The following is a 22,264-nucleotide window of genomic DNA, read 5'->3' on the forward strand; positions in this document are numbered from 1 at the left end:
CATCTAAAGTTCCCTTTCAATTATTTGACTTAGTTAGGTTAAAGTTGCAAAATTGATTTCAATTACTTTAATCATCATAGTCTAATCTGAATCCGGTTAATTTCAATTACATCATAATCAAACTAGCACGTTAGTTTTTTACATCATTAATTAATCAAGTAAAAGTCAATTTAATAAATTAGATCATTTAAATAATACACCATTAATCCGTATTAATCAATTGACTATCTCCCATAATATTCTAAATCAAGCTAATTAACTAGTAACATGCTACTAATTATAAATAAACAATTTAAGGACTACTTAGCATGATACTCATTATTTTTTTAGTTTTGTTGACAAAATTTAACATGCACATTCTTTCCCATCACATCAAAACTCCAAAGAAACACCCAAAAAACTCAAACTTTTTCTCTCTCCTCAATGGAAATGCCAATACACAAAATTCCAAAACGTAATTACAAGTCTAAACTTGTTCTACAAATTTCATTACCAATAATCTTATTTACTATAATCACATTACAATTATCCAAGAACATTTCTTTCAAGAAATCTCCAACTAACCGTACTTCATTACAGTCATTACACACTAATAATGTTGAATTATTACAAACTTTTCCTCAAAATGAATCATTACCACCTACTAATTATGATGATGATCAAGTTGTGATCGAATCAAAACGCTATGAAACAAGCCCTAAACCTACCCCGGTTACAAAATGTGATCTTTTTTCGGGCGAATGGGTCCCGAATATGGATGCTCCGTATTATACAAATTATACTTGTAGGGTGATCCAAGAACATCAAAATTGTATGAAATATGGTAGACCCGATACCGAGTTTATGAAGTGGAAATGGAAGCCAAACGGGTGTGAATTACCCGTTTTTAACCCGAATGAGTTCTTGGATATTGTTAAGGGCAAGTCTTTGGCTTTTGTTGGTGATTCTGTGGCTAGGAATCATATGCAATCTTTGATTTGCCTCTTATCTCAGGTAATTAAGACTTTTTGCTTACTAAATAAAATTATTTTATTTTATAATTTACTACTCCGTATGTATAATGTGGAATTGCATTTTACTTAGGATTACTAAAATGTATGTGTTTTTATTGAATTTACAATTTAGTATAAAAAAAAGTGATCAAATAAATAAGTTAAGATAAAAGTGAGACCGTAAAAAGGGAATATAAAAGTCAACGGAATTATGGATAGAGTGCATTTAAATTTCTCATATTGTTGTTCTTGATGATCAAATTGCCTTTATGATGAACAAAAAGAATACATGTAGAGTTAATACTACACAAGATTTATAACCTACTTCATTCGAATTTAGTTATTACGTTAGATATGATTACCAACTATATTGACTAATATGCTCAGTACTATGAAGTTAGATCGACCATTGAGCTGACATTTAGGCTTATTTATTTAGGCTCCGTTTGTTTTGAAGGAAAACAATTGTCATGGAAAATCACTTTTCAAGCAAAATAATTTTCAATGGAAAACATGATTTTAAAGAAAGTTTCCTTTGTTTGTTTGATTAGAGGAAAAAGGAGAAAAGGAAAAATGAAATAAAAGAAAAGGAAGGATGCGAGGAGAGTATAAGGAGAAGCTGGAGAAGTAATGAGTGAAAAGGAAAATGTGGCATACTTTTTTTTTTTCAAAGGAAAACGATTTTCCTTTTCTAAAGTGCAATTTTATATCTTTAGAAAAATTGTTTTCTGTCTCTTAAAAAAACAAACAAAGGAACATAAAAAGATGACGGAAAATCATGAAAATGAAAAACAAATGGAGCCTTAATGTTAATTAAAAGTTCAAATTACACTGAGGTGGAATGACCTCCTTACATCATACATTTGCATTTCCACATATTGCAATATGATATACACTGATTTGTAAAAGAATTTCATTAGAAATGTTATTACATATTACATTTACACCCTGCAATTTTGTATATATGTTTGAATTTCTTGACAAAAAGCAAAACAATAGATGCAAAAGTTCTGGTAAAAAGACAAGGTTAGTTGAACTAACACACTCTAATAAAGCATTCAAAGGGATGCATAATTAGGTAATTGTGTCAAAATCATTTAACAATATGATGTACTATATTTTATTATAATCTCATTTAAATTACTAATGTTGAGCCAAAAGAATAGTGGTAACAATGTTTCAATTAAGATTGTTTGTTCAATGTTTTGTCTATTATATTACAGGTAGAACACCCCTTAGATATTTCTCCTACAAAAGATGATAACTTTAAACGTTGGTACTTCCAATCTTCCAACTTCACACTTGCTATATTTTGGAGCCCATTCTTAGTCAAGACCCAAGAAAATGACCCAAATGGCAAAGCTGGAAAGACCTTTACTGGGCTCTACCTCGACGAGGCCAATGATGTTTGGACGACCCAAATCGATGAATTTGACTATGTTATCATATCCGCGGGGCATTGGTTTTTCCGGCCCCTTATCTATTACGAGAAGGGTAATTTTATGGGATGTCGTTACTGTGAGATAGATAATCTTACGGAATATTCCCTCTCCTATGGGTACCGAAACGCGTTTCAAACCTCGTTTCGGGCCATTTTGGAGAGGGAGAATTTCAAAGGTAAGGTGTTTTTGAGAACCTTTGCTCCCTCCCACTTTGAAGGAGCAGATTGGGACCATGGAGGGGACTGCAAAAGAACTAGTCCAATAAAAAGCTATGAATTGCCTTTGGATGGACAAAATATGGAGGTGTATACAGCCCAATTGGAAGCTTTCAAGGAGGCCCAAAGTGTGGCCCAACAACGTGGGCTTAAGTTCGAACTCATCGATATGACCCGGCTCATGTTGGTGAGGCCCGATGGGCACCCGAGTGTATATGGGCGTCCGGCCAAGATGAATGGGATATGGCCCAGTGATTGTGTCCATTGGTGCTTACCCGGGCCCATTGATAGTTGGAATGATTTTTTGCTTGATATGTTAAAAAGTGAAGAGAAGAATCTTCATTAAGATTAGATTAAAAAAGGGTTATATACTGTTGATCATGATGCATGAAGAAGTTTAGCAATTGGTATAATTGTATAAAAAAGGACCAATTTGTTACAAAAGAGGTTGATACATGATCAATTCATCATACAAGATTCATTTTTCTTTTCTTCTATTGTTGCACTATAATCTATTTGTTACAATTGAGGTTACATCAAAGAAGAACTGATTTGTTGCAAGGAAAAAAAAAAAATTGTCTTTTGTTTTTCGTGTGTTATTTCCTTTTCACATTTTCTATTATTGACCATTATCTTTTTTCTATTTTGAATTATAGTTAAAATTAGTTTGAAAGGAGTGTCATTTTAATAGTAAATCTTAGTTTAATTACGTTTAGAAAATTCTTCAAAATTAGGTGTACAGTATACTCAAGAGTCAAGACTACGGCATAACCCCAATAAAGCTATAACGAGATAAAATATAAAGAGGCAAAGAAATTTCTACATACTCACCATTTCCATTTGCTTTACTTTGTCCCCTTTCACTATCACTATCATAGTATCAAAAACAGTAAAATCTACTGCCACATGTCAGATGATTAAGGGTGCACTGAATACATCACAGATAAGAGCTACTTTAAAAAAAAAAAAAAAACATATAAATAAATAAAAGGGGAACTAAACCACAAAACTTTCAAAAAGAAAAGAAAAATCATGGAACAAATACACTTAACCAAAACTCAATATCGTAGCTTCAACAAAAAAGTAGTTTTCCAAATAACACTTCCAATAATTCTTTTTACAATAATAACTTTACAATTAGTCAAAAATATATCAATCAAAACACCTTCAAATCCAATAATTTCAACTTCATACATAAATAATGAAGAACAAGGAGCTCCACCGACAGAAAGTGATACAAGAATTCAAAAATGTGATCTTTATTCGGGTGATTGGATCCCAAATATGGATGCTCCATATTATACAAATGAAACTTGTTGGGTGGTTCAAGAACATCAAAATTGTATGAAGTATGGTAGACCCGATACTGAATTCATGAAGTGGAGGTGGAAGCCTAATGATTGTGAGTTACCCGTTTTTGATCCGATTAAGTTTTTTGAGATTGTTAAGAATAAGTCTATGGCTTTTGTTGGTGATTCTGTTGCTAGGAATCAAATGCAATCCTTGATCTGCCTCTTGTCTCGGGTAAGTTTTCGATTTTTGTTTTTTTGATTTCGTCAGCTAATTTAGTTGGTAAAGTTTGAATTGAAACTGTATGGATTTAGATGTTCTTGATGTATTTTTGTCAATGTTAGCCAGTTTAATTGGTTAATTGAAAGGTTGGTAATTTAGTATTGTTGATATGCAGCTAGTATTAGAATACGTTGCCGACAGTGTTATTAGTGACAAACTATACTTTAATTAAGACTATTAAAATGATACTGAGTATACTTTTTCTTTTTTACCACTTTATTACGGTCTAATAATGTCTCAATTATTTATTCTATAGTTTGACTGCCAGTAACAAACATTCAATGATCACATACTCACATTGGTATATTAAAGTTATTCCATTGTGTAATGTAGACTACATCAAAGAATAATACCTTTTCTATTCTTTAGATTACATTGATCATGTATTTCCGTGACAACTAATTTTAGACGAATGGAGTAGTGCTTGAAGTCATTGATGCTTAATTGTGACATTAGATTTAGATTTGTACTCCATATCATATGAGAATTACTGTAGTCAAGCTAACAACCCAAATCAATCAATGAAATGTTTTACACAAGTTAAAAGTCATTAACGGTTTTGACAAATTGAATCATATTAGTGGTAGAAGTTGGCTGAGTGTCATAAACAGGTACCAGTAATAAAGAATAGATCATGGTCCTTTCCCCAAATTGGTGACAATGGTGCATGTAATGTTGTGCAGTTGCACATTTTATTTCATGTCAGACTGACAGCAAGAATCCTCATTTATCATGTGGTTTCATCACCCACCACTCTTCATTTTTTTTTTTTTTTTTTTTGAGAAATTGTTAATTTTGAGAAGAATAAAAATCATAATCATTATTTGTTTATTTAAATTATACAGGTTGAACACCCTTTAGATGTCTCGACTAGCAAAGATGATAATTTCAAACGCTGGTACTATCAATCGTACAACTTCACATTAGTTATATTATGGAGTCCATATCTTGTGAAAACAATCGAAAAAGATCCCAATGGCCGAACAGGAAAGACCTTCTGGGGACTTCATCTCGATGAGGCTGATAATGTTTGGAAGGATGAAATTGACAAGTATGAGTATGTTATCGTATCTGCAGGACAATGGTTCTTCCGACCTCTTATATACTACGAAAAAGGACAATTTATGGGTTGTCGTTATTGTGAGATCGATAACCTAACGGAGTATTCCCTTTCGTTTGGGTTCCGGAATGCGTTTCGGACAGCATTCAAGGCCATTTTGGAGAGGGAAAGTTTTAAGGGCAAAGTGTACATGAGGACTTTTGTTCCCGGTCACTTTGAAGGGGGTGAGTGGGACCATGGAGGAGATTGTTTGAGGAAAAGGCCCTATAAGAGCAATGAGGTCAAGGTAGAAGGGGAAACTTTGGAGCTGTACACGGCCCAAATGGAGGAGTTCAGGGAGGGCCAAAGATTGGCGCAGCAGCGTGGGCTGAGTTTACAACTCCTTGATATGACCCAGATTATGTTGTTGCGGCCTGATGGACACCCGAGTACATACGGGCGTCCGGCCAATCTGACCTGGCCCAGTGATTGTGTCCACTGGTGCTTGCCAGGGCCGATTGACAGTTGGAGTGATTTCCTGCTTCTAATGCTAGACTGAAGGGATGATATTCAGCAGAAAATGAGGGAAATTGTGTTTTTATTACTCAAGGTTTTGACAGTTTGCTAGAATATTTTATAGGGAAAATTTGTTGAGGTCAGAGTTCAAGTAATACTATGTATTCTAACTATCAATATCATTACATTGGTGATAATACAAATCAGGCATTTTACTCGTACATGGTATTCACTATTCATCATTTATTCTATGCACAACGTTGATCCTCATATTAAAACCCAAAACTCCTAAAGACAGCATTCTCAAATGAATGAAATTCTGATGAAGACTATGATGTGCAGCAAAAAGACATAAAGCACAAAGGACGACCTTAAAATCCTGAGTCTTTGCCGGTATTCAGAACGACCACCAGAGTGATACGGGAGATTGCTTTGACTGTCGAGGTCAGTGTCAGTTTCATAACCATAGGTTGGGCCGCTTTTTGCAAAGCGGTTCCTAGCAGCAGTAGCTTCCTTGGTATTCTCAACTCTTCTCCACAATGCGTTCAATCTTTCAAGTTCCTTCTCCTTGATGTGTATCTCATTTATAAGAGCCTCTGCTTGAGCCTAGAAAAACAATCTTAGATCAGACATCAACAATACTCGAATAATGTGGTTGGGTATAGCAATCACTTTCAACACAAGTAGAACAGTAGAAATGTCTTTTGTTCTCACATAATATATCAAAACTAATGCCTCGGCTTTTTATGGACAACTAACCTGCTTTGCAGCCAGTTGCTCCATCAAGCTATGAAGCTGCTTGTCCAATGCCTTTTCTCTTTGAGCTGTAGAAGATCAATTTCACCAAAATGAGAGTTGCTCAAGGATATGTCGATAGCCAAAAATTAATAATACCATGTATTTTTATTATGCTAAGATAAGCTTAAAGCACCAGCTTTAAAACCTTGGAGAAAATGTTACACAGACAGCAATCAGAGAACTCTTGTAGCTGGCTAGCTGGTTAAAGAGTTACAGTTTTAAACTTTTAATGTACAGACCTGGTGAAGGTTGCTTAAGTGCCTTTTCTTGAACATCTGCCCACTTCTTCTCCAACATTTGAATCTTCTCTTCTGTTAATTGCTGTAAGAATTACGAAGAGGGGAAGATAGGAAATTAATAACAGTCAAATGAACATGCAGGAATTGTACATAAAACTACAGTTCGAATCCTTTGTCCTATCTTCCATCAAATAAAAAATGCTAGCCTTTTCCAACCCTTTCTGCAGCTTAGTTCTTTATATTCTAATTTTAATGGTATAAGTGTTTAGCATATTGGAAGAAGCAAGCATTACCATTTCTTTCTTCTGGTTCTCCAATTTCTCAAGTAAAGCAGTTCGGGAAGCATCTTCTTCAGCTGCAGAGTCCACTGCTTTTTCATGTTGAACAACAGATTTCTCAGACTGACTGGCACTTGAAGCTGCTTGAACTCTTTGCAACTCAGTTTTCAGATTTTCCTCAATCGAGTCCAACTCCTGTCATAACAGAAGGAGGAAAGGATTTAGCAATTAAATTGGCCAATGGAAAGCAGCAGATATGGGTAAAGAGTAGTTGTTTGGGTAAACCTTAACTTTGATAAGAATACCAAACTTAAGATCAATGACCAACTCCAAAACAATTAGAAGAATTTGTATCTTCCAAGGACAGATTTTCCTCTGATATTAATTACGAAAATATGGTAATCTTAATCCTACTGTGACTGTAATTTTAACAGATTGATGGGCATAACAGGAAACTAGTTATCGGAAAAATTTCTACTTCAGTCAAGCAATGGTAAATGAAGCTAATTCTCCACATCATATGCTTGCTCACTACCCTAAACAATAGCTTGGACTGTGACAGAGGTCAGATAAATACTCTCACTCTCTCTCGACTTGTTTCCACATTAACGAATATGTATAAAACCATATACTTGAATAATCATGCCTACCTTCAACTTCTGCTGGAACTGTTCTGCCTCCTGCAACTTCTCTTGAATCTTAGCTTCACATTTTGTGATTTCTTTTTCATAAGCAGCATTTTCTTCCAGCAATTTAGCCTCCCTTTGTTGTGCCTGGTCAGCAAAGTCAATCACAAAATGAAGCCATGAAGAAAGCTTCCACCATTACCCATAATCCTTTTTTGAATTTGCACAAATTACTGGTCATAAGTCATATTTGTCCTTTCAGATATTCCATCCCTGATTTAGCAAACAGGAAATCACAATCAAAGGCATTTAAGTCACTGAAAGGAAATGCTCCCCGATTCCAATAACAAAGATGGGTAAGATTATCAAGAACTGTATTGCTGTTCAAATAGCAAAAGGGATGACATGGTACCCCATATATCCTTTAAATTCCTTCATCAAGCAATAGTTCAATAAAGGAAAAAATACATCCAAATCAAACCTAAGATCACAAAATTGCCAACACGGATCAGACACACAAGCATAATGCATGAAGTATTGGAATGGCTAAACAACGCCTATCATATTAATCATTTGAAGCTAAAAGCTCCAACATCCTAGAAGCTGAAATGAGAATTTGCGGCGAAGCAGCACAACATAAACTATCAAAATGTGTTTTACTTAAATAAATAAGTTCATGGTTTTAGGTGAGAAGAGCACAGCCTAAGCATTAGGCTGCGAAATATCGACTTAATCGGCCAAATGACCTCAATCCCCAACATTGATTCAACCATAGCCTTACTGACTAGGAGAAATCAGACTTAAAAAACCAGATATCAACATGGTCAATATGACGCAGCATTGAAAAGGGTTAAGTTTAAATGACAGTAAAAGATTGCAGTAATCCATGAAATTTCAGATACAAAGATGATCAAATTATCAAAACTCCAACATTTGAATAGCAAATCAGAAAGTTTATAGATTTGCAACAAAACTCACATTCCCAGAACCTCGCGATAACAATTATAAGCGCAATCACCACAAATCACAGGAAAAATTAAAATGGGCACGACAATTAAACTAAAACCCCTAGAGAAATAAAATCAAATTTCCCACGAAAAAACCCAATTAACAACCAAAAATCAAATACCCAGAAATTATATCAAACAATTAACCTAAAAACAAGCACCCCCATTCAAAAATTAAGCAATACAACAATTTCAAATCATCAAAGAAAAGGGAAAAATCGAAGAAATTACCTGTTCACGAGTGGAAGAATGGGAGTTTAATTGAAGGGTAAGAGCAGCATTGGAAGCAAGAGAATGAGCATGAAGATGAGGAAGACGTTGAGCGATGTCAGAGGGAGGGAGTCTAATCCGTAGATCTTGGATCGAACGAGTGAGATAAGCTGATTTCTGGTTCAACTCATTGAGATATTGCTGCTGTTGAGGGGTTAGAATGAGGGGAATCGAACTGGGGTCGTCGGATACATCGGAGCCACTTTCATTTGCGCCTACTACATCGGCTGCCCATGCTAGCAGTCCCGCCATCTGTGTGTGTGTGTGTCTGTTTCTCTCTCTTTCTCTCTTAAGATGTTGTATTGTTGGTGAAATTCAGTGACAGTTGAATTTGTTGTTAGGATCTGGGTTTTGGACTTTTGGTCCCATAACCCGACCCAATTCAAATTATGTGTGTTTGGTCCGATTGTTTAGGCTACGTGGTTCAGTCACTATGGTATTGGATCATTTTGGACTTTAGCCGCAAAACTCAATATGACCTAATTTGATTTTAATTTGTATTTCGTACTAATATATTGGTATAATGATTTTTTTTTTCTTTTACAGCACAGTCATACCTATAGTAATATATGAAGTACCAAGCTATGTTTGGTCTAGTGGGATCACTAAAGGCATTTTGGGGTGGGGATTTCCTTACCCATCCCCCCTCCAACCCCCCTACTTCCAAAGTGCCTAACCTGTTAACTCGAGTCGGGAAGACATGTGAGAGGTTCCGATCCGATAAAACCCTTCTCCTTACCAATCAAAATAAAATAAAATAGTAATGTATGGAGTATACTACATTATACTTCCTTTGTTTATTTTCAATTGCAATGTTTTGCAACAATGTTGATCATTGTGAATGCTTGAACTTTAGTCTGGCTTTTGGCCATTGGGAACTAGATGACTTTTTGTTTTTCTTTTTTTTGACAAGTAGATTTAATATATTGATTGTTTTCATACTTATATAAGAGCATGGTCAACCATTAAAAAACATTTGATAGAACTACTAGTACTTATATATGAGTATAAAACAGTTTACGAGTATGTATTAAGTCATCCTAGTTGCCAATGGCCACAAGGACTAAAGTTTAAGCATTGAAAACTAACAATTTGGCATTAGCTTAAAATAGTAGTACGAGTAGTTGAACAAACCAAAGTGCAATGCATTATCAATTAAGTATACTTAGTAAGAAGGGTTTCCTATGTCAAATGTTGGAATATTTCCAAGAAGTTTCTTGGATTAACATTTTATGTACTTCGTAATTTATTGTGTGTGTGTGTTTTTTTTTTTCTCTTTTCATTTTTGACTTTTTTTTTTTTTATTTTTATTTTTTATATACCTCTAAAAGCTATGTATAATGTCTTTCTTTCTTAATTTATGTTAATTGGAGTACAAAAAGTGATATAAATTTTACAACATTTAATCTTAGATAGCATCTTATAAAATTTTAAGTAGATAATTTGATTGCAAATTTGAAATACGCTCTTGACATATTTCATAATTTGAATTATATTCCACACATCACCCATAATTTCGACCCTAAGCCATGGCACACTATTTCCTCTTATTCTTCCTACTTCCCTAGCTTTGTAGGCTTGTAGCTCAATAGTTCAACAATTGAAGACCACAACCACACTGCCATCGCCACATCAACTAATCCACCCCTACCCTTCACCATCAACCACCACTAATCCCTCCTCCTCAACCTTCTCCCATCCCAGCCTATAACCCTTTTCGGGTGGTTGAATATAGTTCAAATGTTCATTTTTATTACTAGTAGCAATATAGATATTAAAAAATATGGATTTGCTAAATTTATATGAAGTATTACTTAAACCTAATGTAAAAAGCCCAATGGTAAGTCATCATATGAATCCTATGCTAAATGTCAACCTTAACCATACTACAAGAATATCCAATCCCTTAACATTGCTTCCAAGGTATTTCACTTTTTCCTACCATCCCTTGCTTCACACTTTCAATCTCTAAAAGGTAAAACACCCTTTACATGATTCCACAAATTCACACACATATCACATCAACATTCCCATAATCAAACTCTATCATTCTCCCCACATACCTTGGAATCCAACCTTCTTTCAATCATGCCATTTTCATTCTCTCCCTCCACCCCTACAATACAAAGATAGAAACTTCCCTCAATTGTTGGATCAACTTCCCGTTTTTCCTCTCTTACTACTTAAGTTATAACAAATCATTTACTTTGTACAATTATTTTATTATTATCGGTAATCAGAAGACGTCCTATAGGATTGAAACCTATAAACAATTCCCACATGGTACTTAAGAAAGCTTCAAGGAAGATAAAATCAATGATCACCAAACCCTTTAAAAACCCCCCAAAATCTTCATTTTCATTTGCACCACCTCCCTTTATCTCTCCTCCTCAACAACCCGTACAACCCGTACAACCTTCATCATCTTCAACAATGGCGGTTTATCACAGAAATCAACCATTTCTATTCCCAAAAACAGAGTCCTCTGTTCTTCCAGACCCTTCCACTTTCTTCTCCCCTGAACTTCTCTCTTCCCCTCTTCCCACAAACTCTTTCTTCCAAAACTTTGTCCTCAAAAATGGCGATCAACCTGAATACATCCACCCTTACCTCATCCGTCTTTCTCTCTCCTCACTTTCTCTCTCATACCCTTCTCGATTCGCCAACAATTCCTTCATTTACCAGGTTTTCAACGCTGATTTCACAGTTTCTGCAGCAAATAACCCAGATTCAAATACCCCACATAAAATATCATCGTTTAGTGATCTTAGTGTAACTGTGGATTTCCCCTCTTCAAATCTCAGGTTTTTTCTTGTTCGAGGAAGCCCTTTTGTTACTTGTTCTGTTTCAGGAGGTATATCTCTTAAATTCTCCACAATTCATGCGATTTTATCGTTTAATTCGTATGATTCTAATACTAAGTTTGTTGTTAAGCTTAATAATAATCAAACTTGGGTAATTTACTCTTCTTCACCTATTAACCTAACCCATGATTTGTCTAATATTGTTTCTGATTCGTTTTCGGGTATTATCCGTTTTGCGGCTTTACCCGATTCGGACCCAAAATTCGAGTCGATTCTTGATAGGTTTAGTTCTTGTTATCCTGTTAGTGGTGATGCTGTGTTGAATGAACCATTTTGTGTGAATTATAGATGGGAAAAAAGAGGGAGGGGTGATTTGTTAATGCTTGCTCATCCTTTGCATCTTAAGTTGTTAAATAGGGATAATGTTGTTGTTTTGGATGATTTGAAGTATAAGAGTATTGATGGAGATCTTATTGGTGTTGTTGGGGATTCATGGTTGATGAGAACTCAACCGGTATCGGTTACTTGGCATTCGATTAATGGTGTTAAGGAGGAGTCATATGATGAGGTTATCTCAGCTCTTTCCAATGATGTTAAGGGTTTGAATTCGAGCTCAATTTCGACAACTTCCTCGTACTTTTATGGGAAGTTGGTTGCTCGAGCTGCTAGAATGGCTTTGATTGCTGAGGAAGTTTGTTATCATGATGCAATTCCTGTGGTTAGGAAGTACTTGAAGGAAACAATTGAGCCTTGGTTGGATGGGACTTTTAATGGGAATGGGTTTCTGTATGATGGAAAATGGGGCGGAATGGTTACTAAACAAGGGTCAACTGATTCTGGGGCTGATTTCGGGTTTGGAATTTTTAATGATCATCATTACCATTTGGGGTACTTTATCTATGGAATTGCTGTTCTTGCTAAGATTGATCCTGCTTGGGGGAGGAAGTACAGGCCTCAGGCTTATTCAATGATGGCTGATTTTATGAGTTTGAGTAGACGAGCAAATTCACAATATACTCGTTTGAGATGTTTCGACTTGTATAAGCTGCATTCTTGGGCTGGTGGGCTGACAGAATTTGCTGATGGGAGGAATCAGGAAAGCACAAGTGAGGCAGTGAATGCCTACTATTCTGCAGCTTTGATGGGGTTGGCTTATGGGGATGCCCATCTTGTTTCTGTTGGTTCATCTCTTGTAGCCATGGAGATGCAAGCAGCGCAAACATGGTGGCATGTAAGAGAAGGAGAGGGAATATATGAGGACATCTTTTGCAGTGAGAATAAGGTGGTGGGGGTTCTGTGGGCTAATAAGAGGGACAGCGGACTTTGGTTTGCACCACCCGCGTGGAAGGAATGTAGACTCGGAATTCAAGTCCTTCCAATATTGCCTATTACCGAGGCTTTGTTTCCTGATGTGAGCTTTGTGAAAGATCTTGTGAACTGGACATTGCCAGCTTTAGAAAGGGACGGAGTGGGAGAAGGATGGAAGGGGTTTGTCTATACTTTGGAAGGGCTATACAACAAGGAGAGCGCCCTAGAGAAAATAAGAAATTTGCAAGGTTTCGATGATGGCAACTCCCTCTCCAATCTTCTCTGGTGGATTCACAGCAGGGGCGTTGATGAAGATGGGTACCTTGGAATGGGAAGTCATTGTTGGTTTGGCCACTATTATCACTAATTATGTTATATCAGGTCTGTTTAATCTGCATATCTATGACTATTAGTTATGATGGATTGCTTCATCTGTTGGTTGTGTAAATCTTATACTCGTATTTACTTGAGCAGATATATTAGTAGCGTAGTGTTCTGTTGAATCAATAAGAATGTATCATTTTAGGCTTGATCACCAGGCAAACCACCCTTGAAACTTGTTGCTGTGTATCTGCTCAGCCTTTGAGCCATTTGCAGTATCTTATCATCTGTGTTTTGAATGTATTATACACACTAGAAAATATACGAATTTTTTTTACTCTACTTAATGTTTGCTCACTGTCATACATGTGTTTACTAATTGCTAAGAACATACTACAAAGTTATTATGTTGATACTTTAAATCTCTCTCATATGCTTGATGAAGACAAAGATGCTATGAAATTTCTGCTAAAATAGTTGCTTCCTTGGAGGAAAATTAGAAATGTGCTCTCAAAGCATATTGTACTACAGTAGCACAGTCCACAGATTTCTGACTGACAAGTTTATAACACTTGCCAGATTTGCACCAAAACGGCTGAATTTTTAATTATCCAACTCAAGAAAATGAACAATAATAATAACGAACGTAAAGCTTCATACTATTATATGACTAAAATCAAATAGACCTTTTCATGGCCGAGCACTACGTGATTTGATGTACCATAAAGCCAAGTAACTAAGTAAGGCAAAACCATAACAATTTTCGTATACAATTATACAGCTTGATGTAATATATACACCTTGATGTAATCTAGATGTACCATTCGATTGTAAAACCAATGCAATTTTTTTTCCTTATGTACTTTTGTAGAACTTATCCTGAACAATTGAGCATAGAAATATGGATAATAACATGTGCAAAGTGACTCTAGATGTATAATAGACTGCAGAGTCATGGACAAGACAATTGAACAAAAATATACATGATGCGGATGTAGGGTCGTGTCTCGTGTGAGTGATACATCCAAACGTATAATAGACCACGTAAGTCAAACTTGGCCAAAACTCATTATACCCTGTAATTGATTTCAAGCGCTGACAAACCAAAGTCTTAGAATGGGAAGAACAGAGCACATGAACATGGGTGATGAAATTGATCATCATCATCTTCGTCAACTTGAAGACATTCCTACACCAGCTAAGACGGGGTAATGTATATATTTTTCTTATACTATGATCATGTAATCATATATTGTATCGTCCTAACATTATCTTAATTAATAACTAATTATATTTATATTTTCTCTCTCCTAACACTCATGAAGTTGCTCCCACGTTTGCTAGCGCTAATTTTGGCTAATCAATTTTATTTTTGTCATTCAGAATGCTCCTTTCAATTGGGAATTTTGAAAATATACATCTGTATTTACTCTGCATTTTCTCTATTTAGAAACCCTCTAAATAAAGAACAAGGTAATTATTTCTTTTGTATTTTTTTCTGAGTATCTTAATTTTGTTCTTTGAGCTATTTTTTCAATTAAAGTTGGCTTCTTTTTTTTTTTTTTTTTTTTTTTTTTTATAATTATTATTGTTTTAGGGAATTTAGTTTTATGCAGTTAAATTGGGTTCTTCTGGGAAAATTATAATGTGGGTAACTGGGTGTTGTCCTATGATTATGGTTTGCTATATTTCGGGGTAATATTCTCTGTTTGGTGATCCGGGTTTTTCTCATTTTGAGCAATTTCTGCTAATATTGGATTTTTGTGTTTTTTCTTTGAAGAAAAAAAAAAAAAAAAGGTTGATCTTGTTGATTTTGTATTATTGAATTTGAATTAAGGGGAATTAAAAAGGGTTTTTAATTGGTTGAATTGAATTTCTTGCTGAGTGAATTGAATTTCTTGCTGCAGAATTTTTTCAGTTTTTGTGGCTGAGTGAATTTTTAAATTTTTGGGAAAAAAAAATTAGGGTTCTCGAGGATCTTGGCAATTTGATTAATGCATGAGAATTCTGGATTTTTGCAGTGCATTAGGTTTCACATAAAATTGGCATTTTTGGTGGGAATTTGAAGGAGAATATTGGAGGTTTGTAACGTTTGGCAAAATTGGGATGTTTGTATGAATTTACATGCTTACATGTTGTAGGGAAGGAGTAATCTAGGAAAAGATTAGATGGCTTCATCCCCAGATTCTCAACCTGAAAGCCCTCCATCTACTACACTAACTCCTGTCCTTACAAAATTATTACCACCTGTTGAATCACCTCCGAATGTCGTTCCATCTGCTCCCCCTCCTGCCAATAATCCTGCGCCACCATCGCCACCAACTTCCCCTCCACCGGTTGCCACTGCACCGCCACACTCACCACCTCCTGCACCAGGCTCACCGCCTTTGTCTCCACCACCATCTTCTCCCCCGCCCTCATCAGCACCTGTTAACTCTTCTCCACCGGCCTCTTCCCCACCTCCTATTGTAACGCCTGCACAGTCTCCCCCGGTTGCTCTCCAACCACCACCTTCTCCATCCCCCCCAGCTCCTCCTGGCTCACCTTCAGACTCTTCTCCACCAGATACTTTTGTTCCTCCTCCTCCTGTGGACTCTTCATCTCCTCCAGTGCCACCCGAGTCCACTCTTTCCCCTCCAGTATCTCCAAGTGACTCTTCTACGCCTTCTAGATCAGTACCAAGACCAGCAACAGAATCTGGAAGTACTGCCTCGATTTCACCGGTGAATTCCTCTGCTAGTCCCTCTCCTGGTAATGATGCAACAGTTAAGACAGGAATAGCCATTGGGATTGTGGCAGCTGTTTTCATCATAGGCTTTTTTATGGCCATTGTGTGCTTGCGAAGGCGGAAGAAAAGACACATACGACATAATTCAGTGTACATGTTGCCATCCCCATATGCCTCTTCACAAACATCAGGTAACACTTATGTAATGTTTAAAATTGTATTCTGATTAAAATCATAAACTTGGCTGCATAGAAAATTTCAAATTGCCAACATTAAGTCAAATATGAATCACTTGTTATAGCTGGTAACCTGATCTGGTTTATGCAATTTACCAACTTCATTCATACAGATACTGCATGTGGCTGATTAGCCTGATAATGGAAGTTTAAGAAATTGTATGATTACTGACATACAAATTTAAACCCCCTGCCCAATTATATAAACTATGTTTATAATTTAGTCAAAACATGAACCTGAAAATTGGCGTACTGTGCTGTATTGATTAAACATGAGCCTGAAAATTGGCGTACTGCTCTGTATTGATCATCAGTAGCATCCATACCTTACCCCCCAACCCCCCGACTGAAAATATGAATTCGAAACCAAAACAATGACAAATTGCTGCATTACTCTATACCTGTCTAGGGTGGTTTGTACTTTCTGACTGGGCATATAACTAAATTAAAATAATTTTTTTTCCCTGAGGCTCAGTAAGCAAATATTTTATTTTTCTACACCAGTATCTTATTGTCTTTGATTAGTGTAGTTTCTGGAACTTGGGCAATAAAAAAACTTTTTTTTTTTTTTTTTTTTTTTTTGGTGTTTTGTCAATATATATACTGATCTCATTAAGCCATAGAGGTGAGGATGAATAAAACACTGTGACAGGGCTGAAAATACAGACTACTATTCCCGATGATGAAGATATAATGGCAAATAAATCGAGGGAAAGACAATCAGATCATTTTGTTTCACAGCACCTTATACACTATGTATGTTTTAGCCTGCATGTGCATACATAATGAACAGCTTACTTTGTATTTCCAGGCACCTCTTTTATGAAACCAAGTGATGGTGGTGGTGGTGATTATATAAATTCATCACCAGATACCGGTGGAATAGGCAACTCAAAAACATGGTTTTCTTACGAGGAGTTGCATGCTGCCTCGAATGGGTTTGCTGCACAAAATATTTTGGGGGCTGGTGGATTTGGATGCGTGTATAAAGGTTGTTTGCAAGATGGCACAGAAGTAGCTATTAAAAAGTTGAAAGATAACAGTGGGCAAGGAGATCGTGAGTTTAAAGCGGAGGTTGAGATTATCAGCCGTGTGCACCATCGCTATTTGGTTTCTCTTGTGGGTTATTGCATCACTGATTTTCAAAGATTGCTCGTCTATGAATTTGTTGCAAATGGCACCCTTCATTACCACCTCCACAGTAAGTTTATTATTAAGGATTGAGACGCTTTGCTCTATAAATGTAATACACATGCCAATGTGTCTTGACTGTCACTCATTCCTTGTCTGCCTGTCAAGTATACATAGGTAGTGGGTAAAACGTCACAGAAGCTAATAAGATACTAAAAATCATGTCTGCAGTTTGATACTTAACTCCGTCAATCTCTTAAGTAAAGACAGTTAATTGACATCTGCTTGCTTATGGATTTTCCAGATTCTAATAAACCATTTATGCCATGGAGCCTCCGAGTCAGGGTTGCTTGTGGTTCTGCTAAGGGAATTGCATATCTCCATGAAGATTGTAATGCATGGAAATCCTTTTTTGTTTTGACTTGTTCAAATATCTTTATTCTTGATGTTTCTAATGCAATCTCTTATATTTTTCCTTGTCTTTTGTCACCAGGTCATCCAAGGATCATTCACAGGGATATTAAAACTGCTAACATCCTTATAGACAACAACTTCGATGCTAAGGTACACCCTTTCATGTGTAATGAACATTTCGAAGGAAACACTGTGACTTACAGTTACACTAATGTATTTACTACATATATAATCAATTAAGATTAACATAGGCTGATATTCTTACATTCTGCCTCTTCTGATACTCAAATTGTTGGTTCAAATATAGTCCTTGTCTTTGACAGTGGTTTACTGCTGCGAACAGGTAGCTGACTTTGGGCTGGCAAAAATAGCACAAGAGTTGGAATGCAACACACATGTATCTACTCGTGTCATGGGAACTTTTGGGTGGGTAGTTTTTCAGTTTATTCTGTTTTTGCCATGGTAGCAAGTCAGTAGTTTCCATAAGACCAGTTTTACTCTATATTCTGCTCTATATATAAGCTGAAACATTGCAATTATCATCTGGCAGCATATTACGGCTTTGTACATGTCTAATTGTTTGTCATGTATGGCTTCTTTGCAGCTACATGGCACCTGAATATGCATCGAGTGGCAAGTTGACTGAAAAGTCTGATGTATTCTCATTCGGAGTAGTGCTTCTAGAGATTATAACGGGACGCAAGCCTGTTGATGAAACCAGGCCACTAGGAGATGAGAGCTTAGTTGAATGGGTGAGTTGGGGTACTAATTTTGTAGTAAGAAATCCCTCTTCGTTTTAGTCTCTGTTCTGATAATCGCTTCACATGTTGTGAATGTGACCATATAGGCTCGACCTTTAATGACTGAGGCGTTGGACAACCAAAACTTTGATGAACTTGCTGACCCAAGATTGCAAGGAAACTATGATAGAGGTGAGATGTTTCGGATGATTGAAGCAGCAGCTGCTTGTGTACGGCATTCGGCTGTAAAGAGGCCAAAAATGAGCCAGGTAAAATATTCAAGGAAACATGCCAAAAAGGATACTTTTTTTCCCCCTTAGATAACTGATTTTGTTTATATTGCCTTGTTAATAAATAAGGTTGTGAGAGCATTGGATACAATGAACGAACTATCAGATATATCGAATGGCATGAAACCAGGCCAAAGTGGGATATATGATTCAAGAGAGCAATCAGCACAAATCAGAATGTTCCAGAGGATGGCATTCGGAAGCCAAGAATTCAGTTCAGAACAGAATAACAGCCACAGTAGCCGTTCAAGTGGAGGGAGAAGTGGAATAGCTAGGGGCAGAAGTGGACAGGTCTAAGTTACAAATGTGAAATTTTTTAGTTTATGAATCATCATCTCGTATCTGGTGGAGATAGATACTTGATGCATGCTTATAAGGAACGGCGAGTCTATCCCCTTGAACTCGATAACATATGGGGAGCGAAAGGATGCTTAAAGATTGCCAAAGAGCTTGTAGACTTAGTTCTTTGGCTCGGCGATTAGACTCTTGAAAGGCTCAGTAAAGATCTTGTACGTTTCCATACCACAAGTGTAAAGTATCACTCAATTTTTTCCTTCTGTGGAGAAGCTATGTCTTTGGCTATAATATAATTTGAGTTTGTTTTAGGGCGTGCTAGTTAATATCAATTCTAATCTCGCATCTTCCTCTATCTTCTATATCCTTGCTCTTTGGTCAGTAATTTTGTACTGTAATTTATACAACTTTAAATATTCATTAAAGATCCAGGCACACAATTATTAAGGTGAGCAAAGTTTTTGATAACCTCATAATATAGTATATATTTCTTAATCATTAAATTTGTCACCATCTAATATTGAGGAAAGAACTCTCATGTTTGTCGCGGAGTATTTCTCATCCACATCCAATTATTGATTATTATTGCACGGAGTACTTTGTATTGTATTTAGTTATTGACAAGAACAGTACATTACTTTTAACATAAAAATAATACTACCTTCGTTTCATATTATTTGCAACGATTTGAAGTAAACGGAGGTAGTAACTTCATTAATAATACTCGGTACATCATAAAGAGTTTTCACATTATCATCTTGGCCCAAATACAGGGAAATCGAGCCTAAGGATTAGAAATACTAAAGCAACAAAGCTGAAATAACAAGAAATTAAACAACTGAAAATTAACTGGATGTCATCAATGACCCTTTTGACATCCATGTTGACACTAGGGAGAGCATAAAAAAATAACAACTTAAGGATAAAAACAATACTGAATACTAGAAATTAAAACAAAACAAACTTAACATAATACGACTGGTAGTGGGATACAAAACAGCTTGATAAGTACGTTGTACAACACACTGAGACAATTAAGATGTCTCTAGCCAAGTAAGGAGTATCATCTTTGATAGTCACAGAACTACCCGGAATAAACCTAACCTGAACCTTAGTATTGTTATTTTCTAGTACCCCCGAATTCCTCCACTGTCGCGACAAAAACGATACTTGAGCCCTTAATTTTTCTGTCACCTCATCCATTTCTTTTTTGAATTCTCTTTGTATTTGTCTTTTGCATTTTTTTTTTTTTTTTTTTTTTTTTGAGATAAAAAATATGCAAAAGAAAAATTCAAAAATGAAATAGAAGAGGTAGATAGAAAAGTAAAGGGCTTAAGTGTTGTTATTTTAGACTAATTGCTTCACGGAATAAGAATTGATTTTGATTGTTACTTGATTCACCACTTTTAATTTTTTCTTGTGCTTTGAATTGTTTCAAGAGATAAGAAATGTAGAAGGCTTATATATAATAGCAAAAACTTTTGCATGTACCCGGTTTACAATAATTTTATTGTACATCGAATATTTTTGCAAAAAGTGACCCTTTTTTCTTACAAAAGTGACCCTTTTATTAAACAAAAGTGACCCTTTTTTCAAAAAAGTGACTCTTTTTTTCACAAAAGTGACTATTTTTCACAAAAGTGACCTTTTTTTTCACAAAAGTGACCCGTTTTTTTCACAAAAACGCACTAATGTTCGCCGACGTCGCCGCCATATCCATTAGTGGCGGGTTGCATCCCTGTCATAACATTTACACTAGCAACACAGTAAAAACTAGCTCCAATCATTTGATCACATTTACCAAACATAGATCAATAAGAACACACAACCACAATTTGTTTAAATAGAAGAATTGTAACAAGAATCAATACAGTATGGAAAAAAAATCAACTGCTTTGTAAAAAAGAGGAGCATTCCATCATTCCTAAAATAAAGCATAGTAGTATAGGAGTAATATTCAACAATTTACTCAAGATTAGAGTTATAAATTTGCGATTGATTTGGTGAAATTATCAATCTCCATCTTCCCCAAATCTCACCAAATCAACCAGTTAAGTGAACATTATATCTAATTATTGTAGTATCTCTTCTCACATTCAATATAGAATGAAAGAGAAAAAAGATTGAGGGTATAAAATTAATGTAGTATATCAAAATTAGGGAGGAGAGAGAAAGTGGGAGGAATTATGAAGTTTTGATTATCATCGCAGCATTGAAATTGGAGGAAAAGATAATTGAAGAGTTGGATTAATCTTTAAGATTTAGAGCAAAAGTAGTGTTGGAGTGGAGAAAGATGGCGATATCGTCAAGTATCAGTTCCTTTAAATGCCATGAACCTTAAAAGAGGAAGGAGAAGAAGTCGCCAGCAACCGCCATTCAATAAATAATGTAAACCGGATTTTTTGTAAAGTTTGTGATATAATAGAGAAATTGGAGATGATTATCCAAATCCAAGGTAGTAGTAGTACTAGCTTTTTTTTTTTTTTTTTTTTTTTTTAACAGTTGAGTTGTCGATAAAAGAGCCAAAGAAGATAAAGATAGAGCCATGCAATGATAGTAAGGTACTACATAGTACGAGCTATATTTTTTGAGTAAATACTAGGTACTAAACTTTGCTAAATGTTGCAGATTGGATACTCAAGTTTGGTTTGTGGCAAATTGGGTGCTGAAGTTAGGTATTGCCTGAATTTTGACTTTTAACAACAGGTTAACAGTTTAATTAACATTAATAACTTAAAAAAAAAATTAAAAAAAAAAGGGCTTCAATTGAATTAATTAACCAAAAAATTCATCTTTTCCCATAGTTTTTCTCACTTAACCTCTTCTGGCTCTTCTTTCTTTCTCTTCAACCTTTAAGAAACTAATTCAATGCGGATTTCGTCGGATTTGTGGGGTTTTCGTAGTAATTTCCGTCGAATTTGTGGGGGGTTTCGTGGCTTGGGTTTTGTAAGGCTGGTTGGAATTATGAGGGCGTTTTCGCAAGGGTGTTAGCCTAGGTTTTTTG

At 35.7% G+C, this 22,264-nt stretch overlaps 5 protein-coding genes across 5 annotated transcripts; 4 read left to right on the forward strand and 1 right to left on the reverse strand.

Annotated features, from left to right (window-relative positions):
* The first annotated feature begins 415 nt into the window (after nucleotides 1-415).
* Nucleotides 416-3,058, forward strand: LOC145592766 (protein trichome birefringence-like 19). Its single transcript, XM_081649276.1, has 2 exons — nucleotides 416-993; nucleotides 2,216-3,058. Exons 1-2 carry the CDS (start codon nucleotides 424-426, stop codon nucleotides 2,993-2,995), a joined length of 1,350 nt encoding a protein of 449 aa, XP_081505402.1. The 5' UTR covers nucleotides 416-423; the 3' UTR covers nucleotides 2,996-3,058.
* A 623-nt stretch (nucleotides 3,059-3,681) lies between these two features.
* On the forward strand, nucleotides 3,682-5,997 carry LOC145591249 (protein trichome birefringence-like 19). Its single transcript, XM_081647652.1, has 2 exons — nucleotides 3,682-4,173; nucleotides 5,067-5,997. The coding sequence occupies exons 1-2, from the start codon at nucleotides 3,682-3,684 to the stop codon at nucleotides 5,817-5,819; spliced, it is 1,245 nt and encodes a 414-aa protein (XP_081503778.1). The 3' UTR covers nucleotides 5,820-5,997.
* LOC145591250 (uncharacterized) lies at nucleotides 5,996-9,265 on the reverse strand. Its single transcript, XM_081647653.1, has 6 exons — nucleotides 8,956-9,265; nucleotides 7,742-7,864; nucleotides 7,107-7,286; nucleotides 6,814-6,895; nucleotides 6,536-6,600; nucleotides 5,996-6,382 (listed from the first exon to the last, which is right to left on the reverse strand). Exons 1-6 carry the CDS (start codon nucleotides 9,244-9,246, stop codon nucleotides 6,080-6,082), a joined length of 1,044 nt encoding a protein of 347 aa, XP_081503779.1. The 5' UTR covers nucleotides 9,247-9,265; the 3' UTR covers nucleotides 5,996-6,079.
* A 1,768-nt stretch (nucleotides 9,266-11,033) lies between these two features.
* On the forward strand, nucleotides 11,034-13,769 carry LOC145592769 (glucan endo-1,3-beta-D-glucosidase-like). Its single transcript, XM_081649278.1, has one exon. The coding sequence runs from the start codon at nucleotides 11,275-11,277 to the stop codon at nucleotides 13,471-13,473; it is 2,199 nt and encodes a 732-aa protein (XP_081505404.1). The 5' UTR covers nucleotides 11,034-11,274; the 3' UTR covers nucleotides 13,474-13,769.
* Nucleotides 13,770-14,538: 769 nt separating this feature from the next.
* On the forward strand, nucleotides 14,539-19,686 carry LOC145592770 (proline-rich receptor-like protein kinase PERK8). Its single transcript, XM_081649279.1, has 10 exons — nucleotides 14,539-14,635; nucleotides 14,811-14,900; nucleotides 15,449-16,346; nucleotides 17,203-17,592; nucleotides 17,827-17,913; nucleotides 18,016-18,086; nucleotides 18,280-18,362; nucleotides 18,541-18,688; nucleotides 18,784-18,945; nucleotides 19,036-19,686. Exons 3-10 carry the CDS (start codon nucleotides 15,596-15,598, stop codon nucleotides 19,261-19,263), a joined length of 1,920 nt encoding a protein of 639 aa, XP_081505405.1. The 5' UTR covers nucleotides 14,539-14,635; nucleotides 14,811-14,900; nucleotides 15,449-15,595; the 3' UTR covers nucleotides 19,264-19,686.
* The last annotated feature ends 2,578 nt before the right edge of the window (nucleotides 19,687-22,264 follow it).

Source organism: Chenopodium album, chromosome 18 (genome assembly GCF_948465745.1).
Source record: "Chenopodium album chromosome 18, dcCheAlbu1.1, whole genome shotgun sequence".
Lineage (NCBI taxonomy): Eukaryota > Viridiplantae > Streptophyta > Magnoliopsida > Caryophyllales > Amaranthaceae > Chenopodium > Chenopodium album.

Coding starts and splice junctions, on each gene's coding strand:
- LOC145591249 (XM_081647652.1), top strand. CDS start 3,682: ATGGAACAAATACACTTAACCAAAACTCAATATCGTAGCTTCAACAAA. Junction 4,174..5,066: donor TGATCTGCCTCTTGTCTCGG/GTAAGTTTTCGA, acceptor TAAATTATACAG/GTTGAACACCCTTTAGATGT.
- LOC145591250 (XM_081647653.1), bottom strand. CDS start 9,246: ATGGCGGGACTGCTAGCATGGGCAGCCGATGTAGTAGGCGCAAATGAA. Junction 7,865..8,955: donor ATTCTTCCACTCGTGAACAG/GTAATTTCTTCG, acceptor TTTGCTGACCAG/GCACAACAAAGGGAGGCTAA. Junction 6,601..6,813: donor ACTTAAGCAACCTTCACCAG/GTCTGTACATTA, acceptor GATCTTCTACAG/CTCAAAGAGAAAAGGCATTG.
- LOC145592770 (XM_081649279.1), top strand. CDS start 15,596: ATGGCTTCATCCCCAGATTCTCAACCTGAAAGCCCTCCATCTACTACA. Junction 17,593..17,826: donor CCTTCATTACCACCTCCACA/GTAAGTTTATTA, acceptor TGGATTTTCCAG/ATTCTAATAAACCATTTATG. Junction 18,946..19,035: donor AGAGGCCAAAAATGAGCCAG/GTAAAATATTCA, acceptor TTAATAAATAAG/GTTGTGAGAGCATTGGATAC.
- LOC145592766 (XM_081649276.1), top strand. CDS start 424: ATGGAAATGCCAATACACAAAATTCCAAAACGTAATTACAAGTCTAAA. Junction 994..2,215: donor TGATTTGCCTCTTATCTCAG/GTAATTAAGACT, acceptor ATTATATTACAG/GTAGAACACCCCTTAGATAT.
- LOC145592769 (XM_081649278.1), top strand. CDS start 11,275: ATGGTACTTAAGAAAGCTTCAAGGAAGATAAAATCAATGATCACCAAA.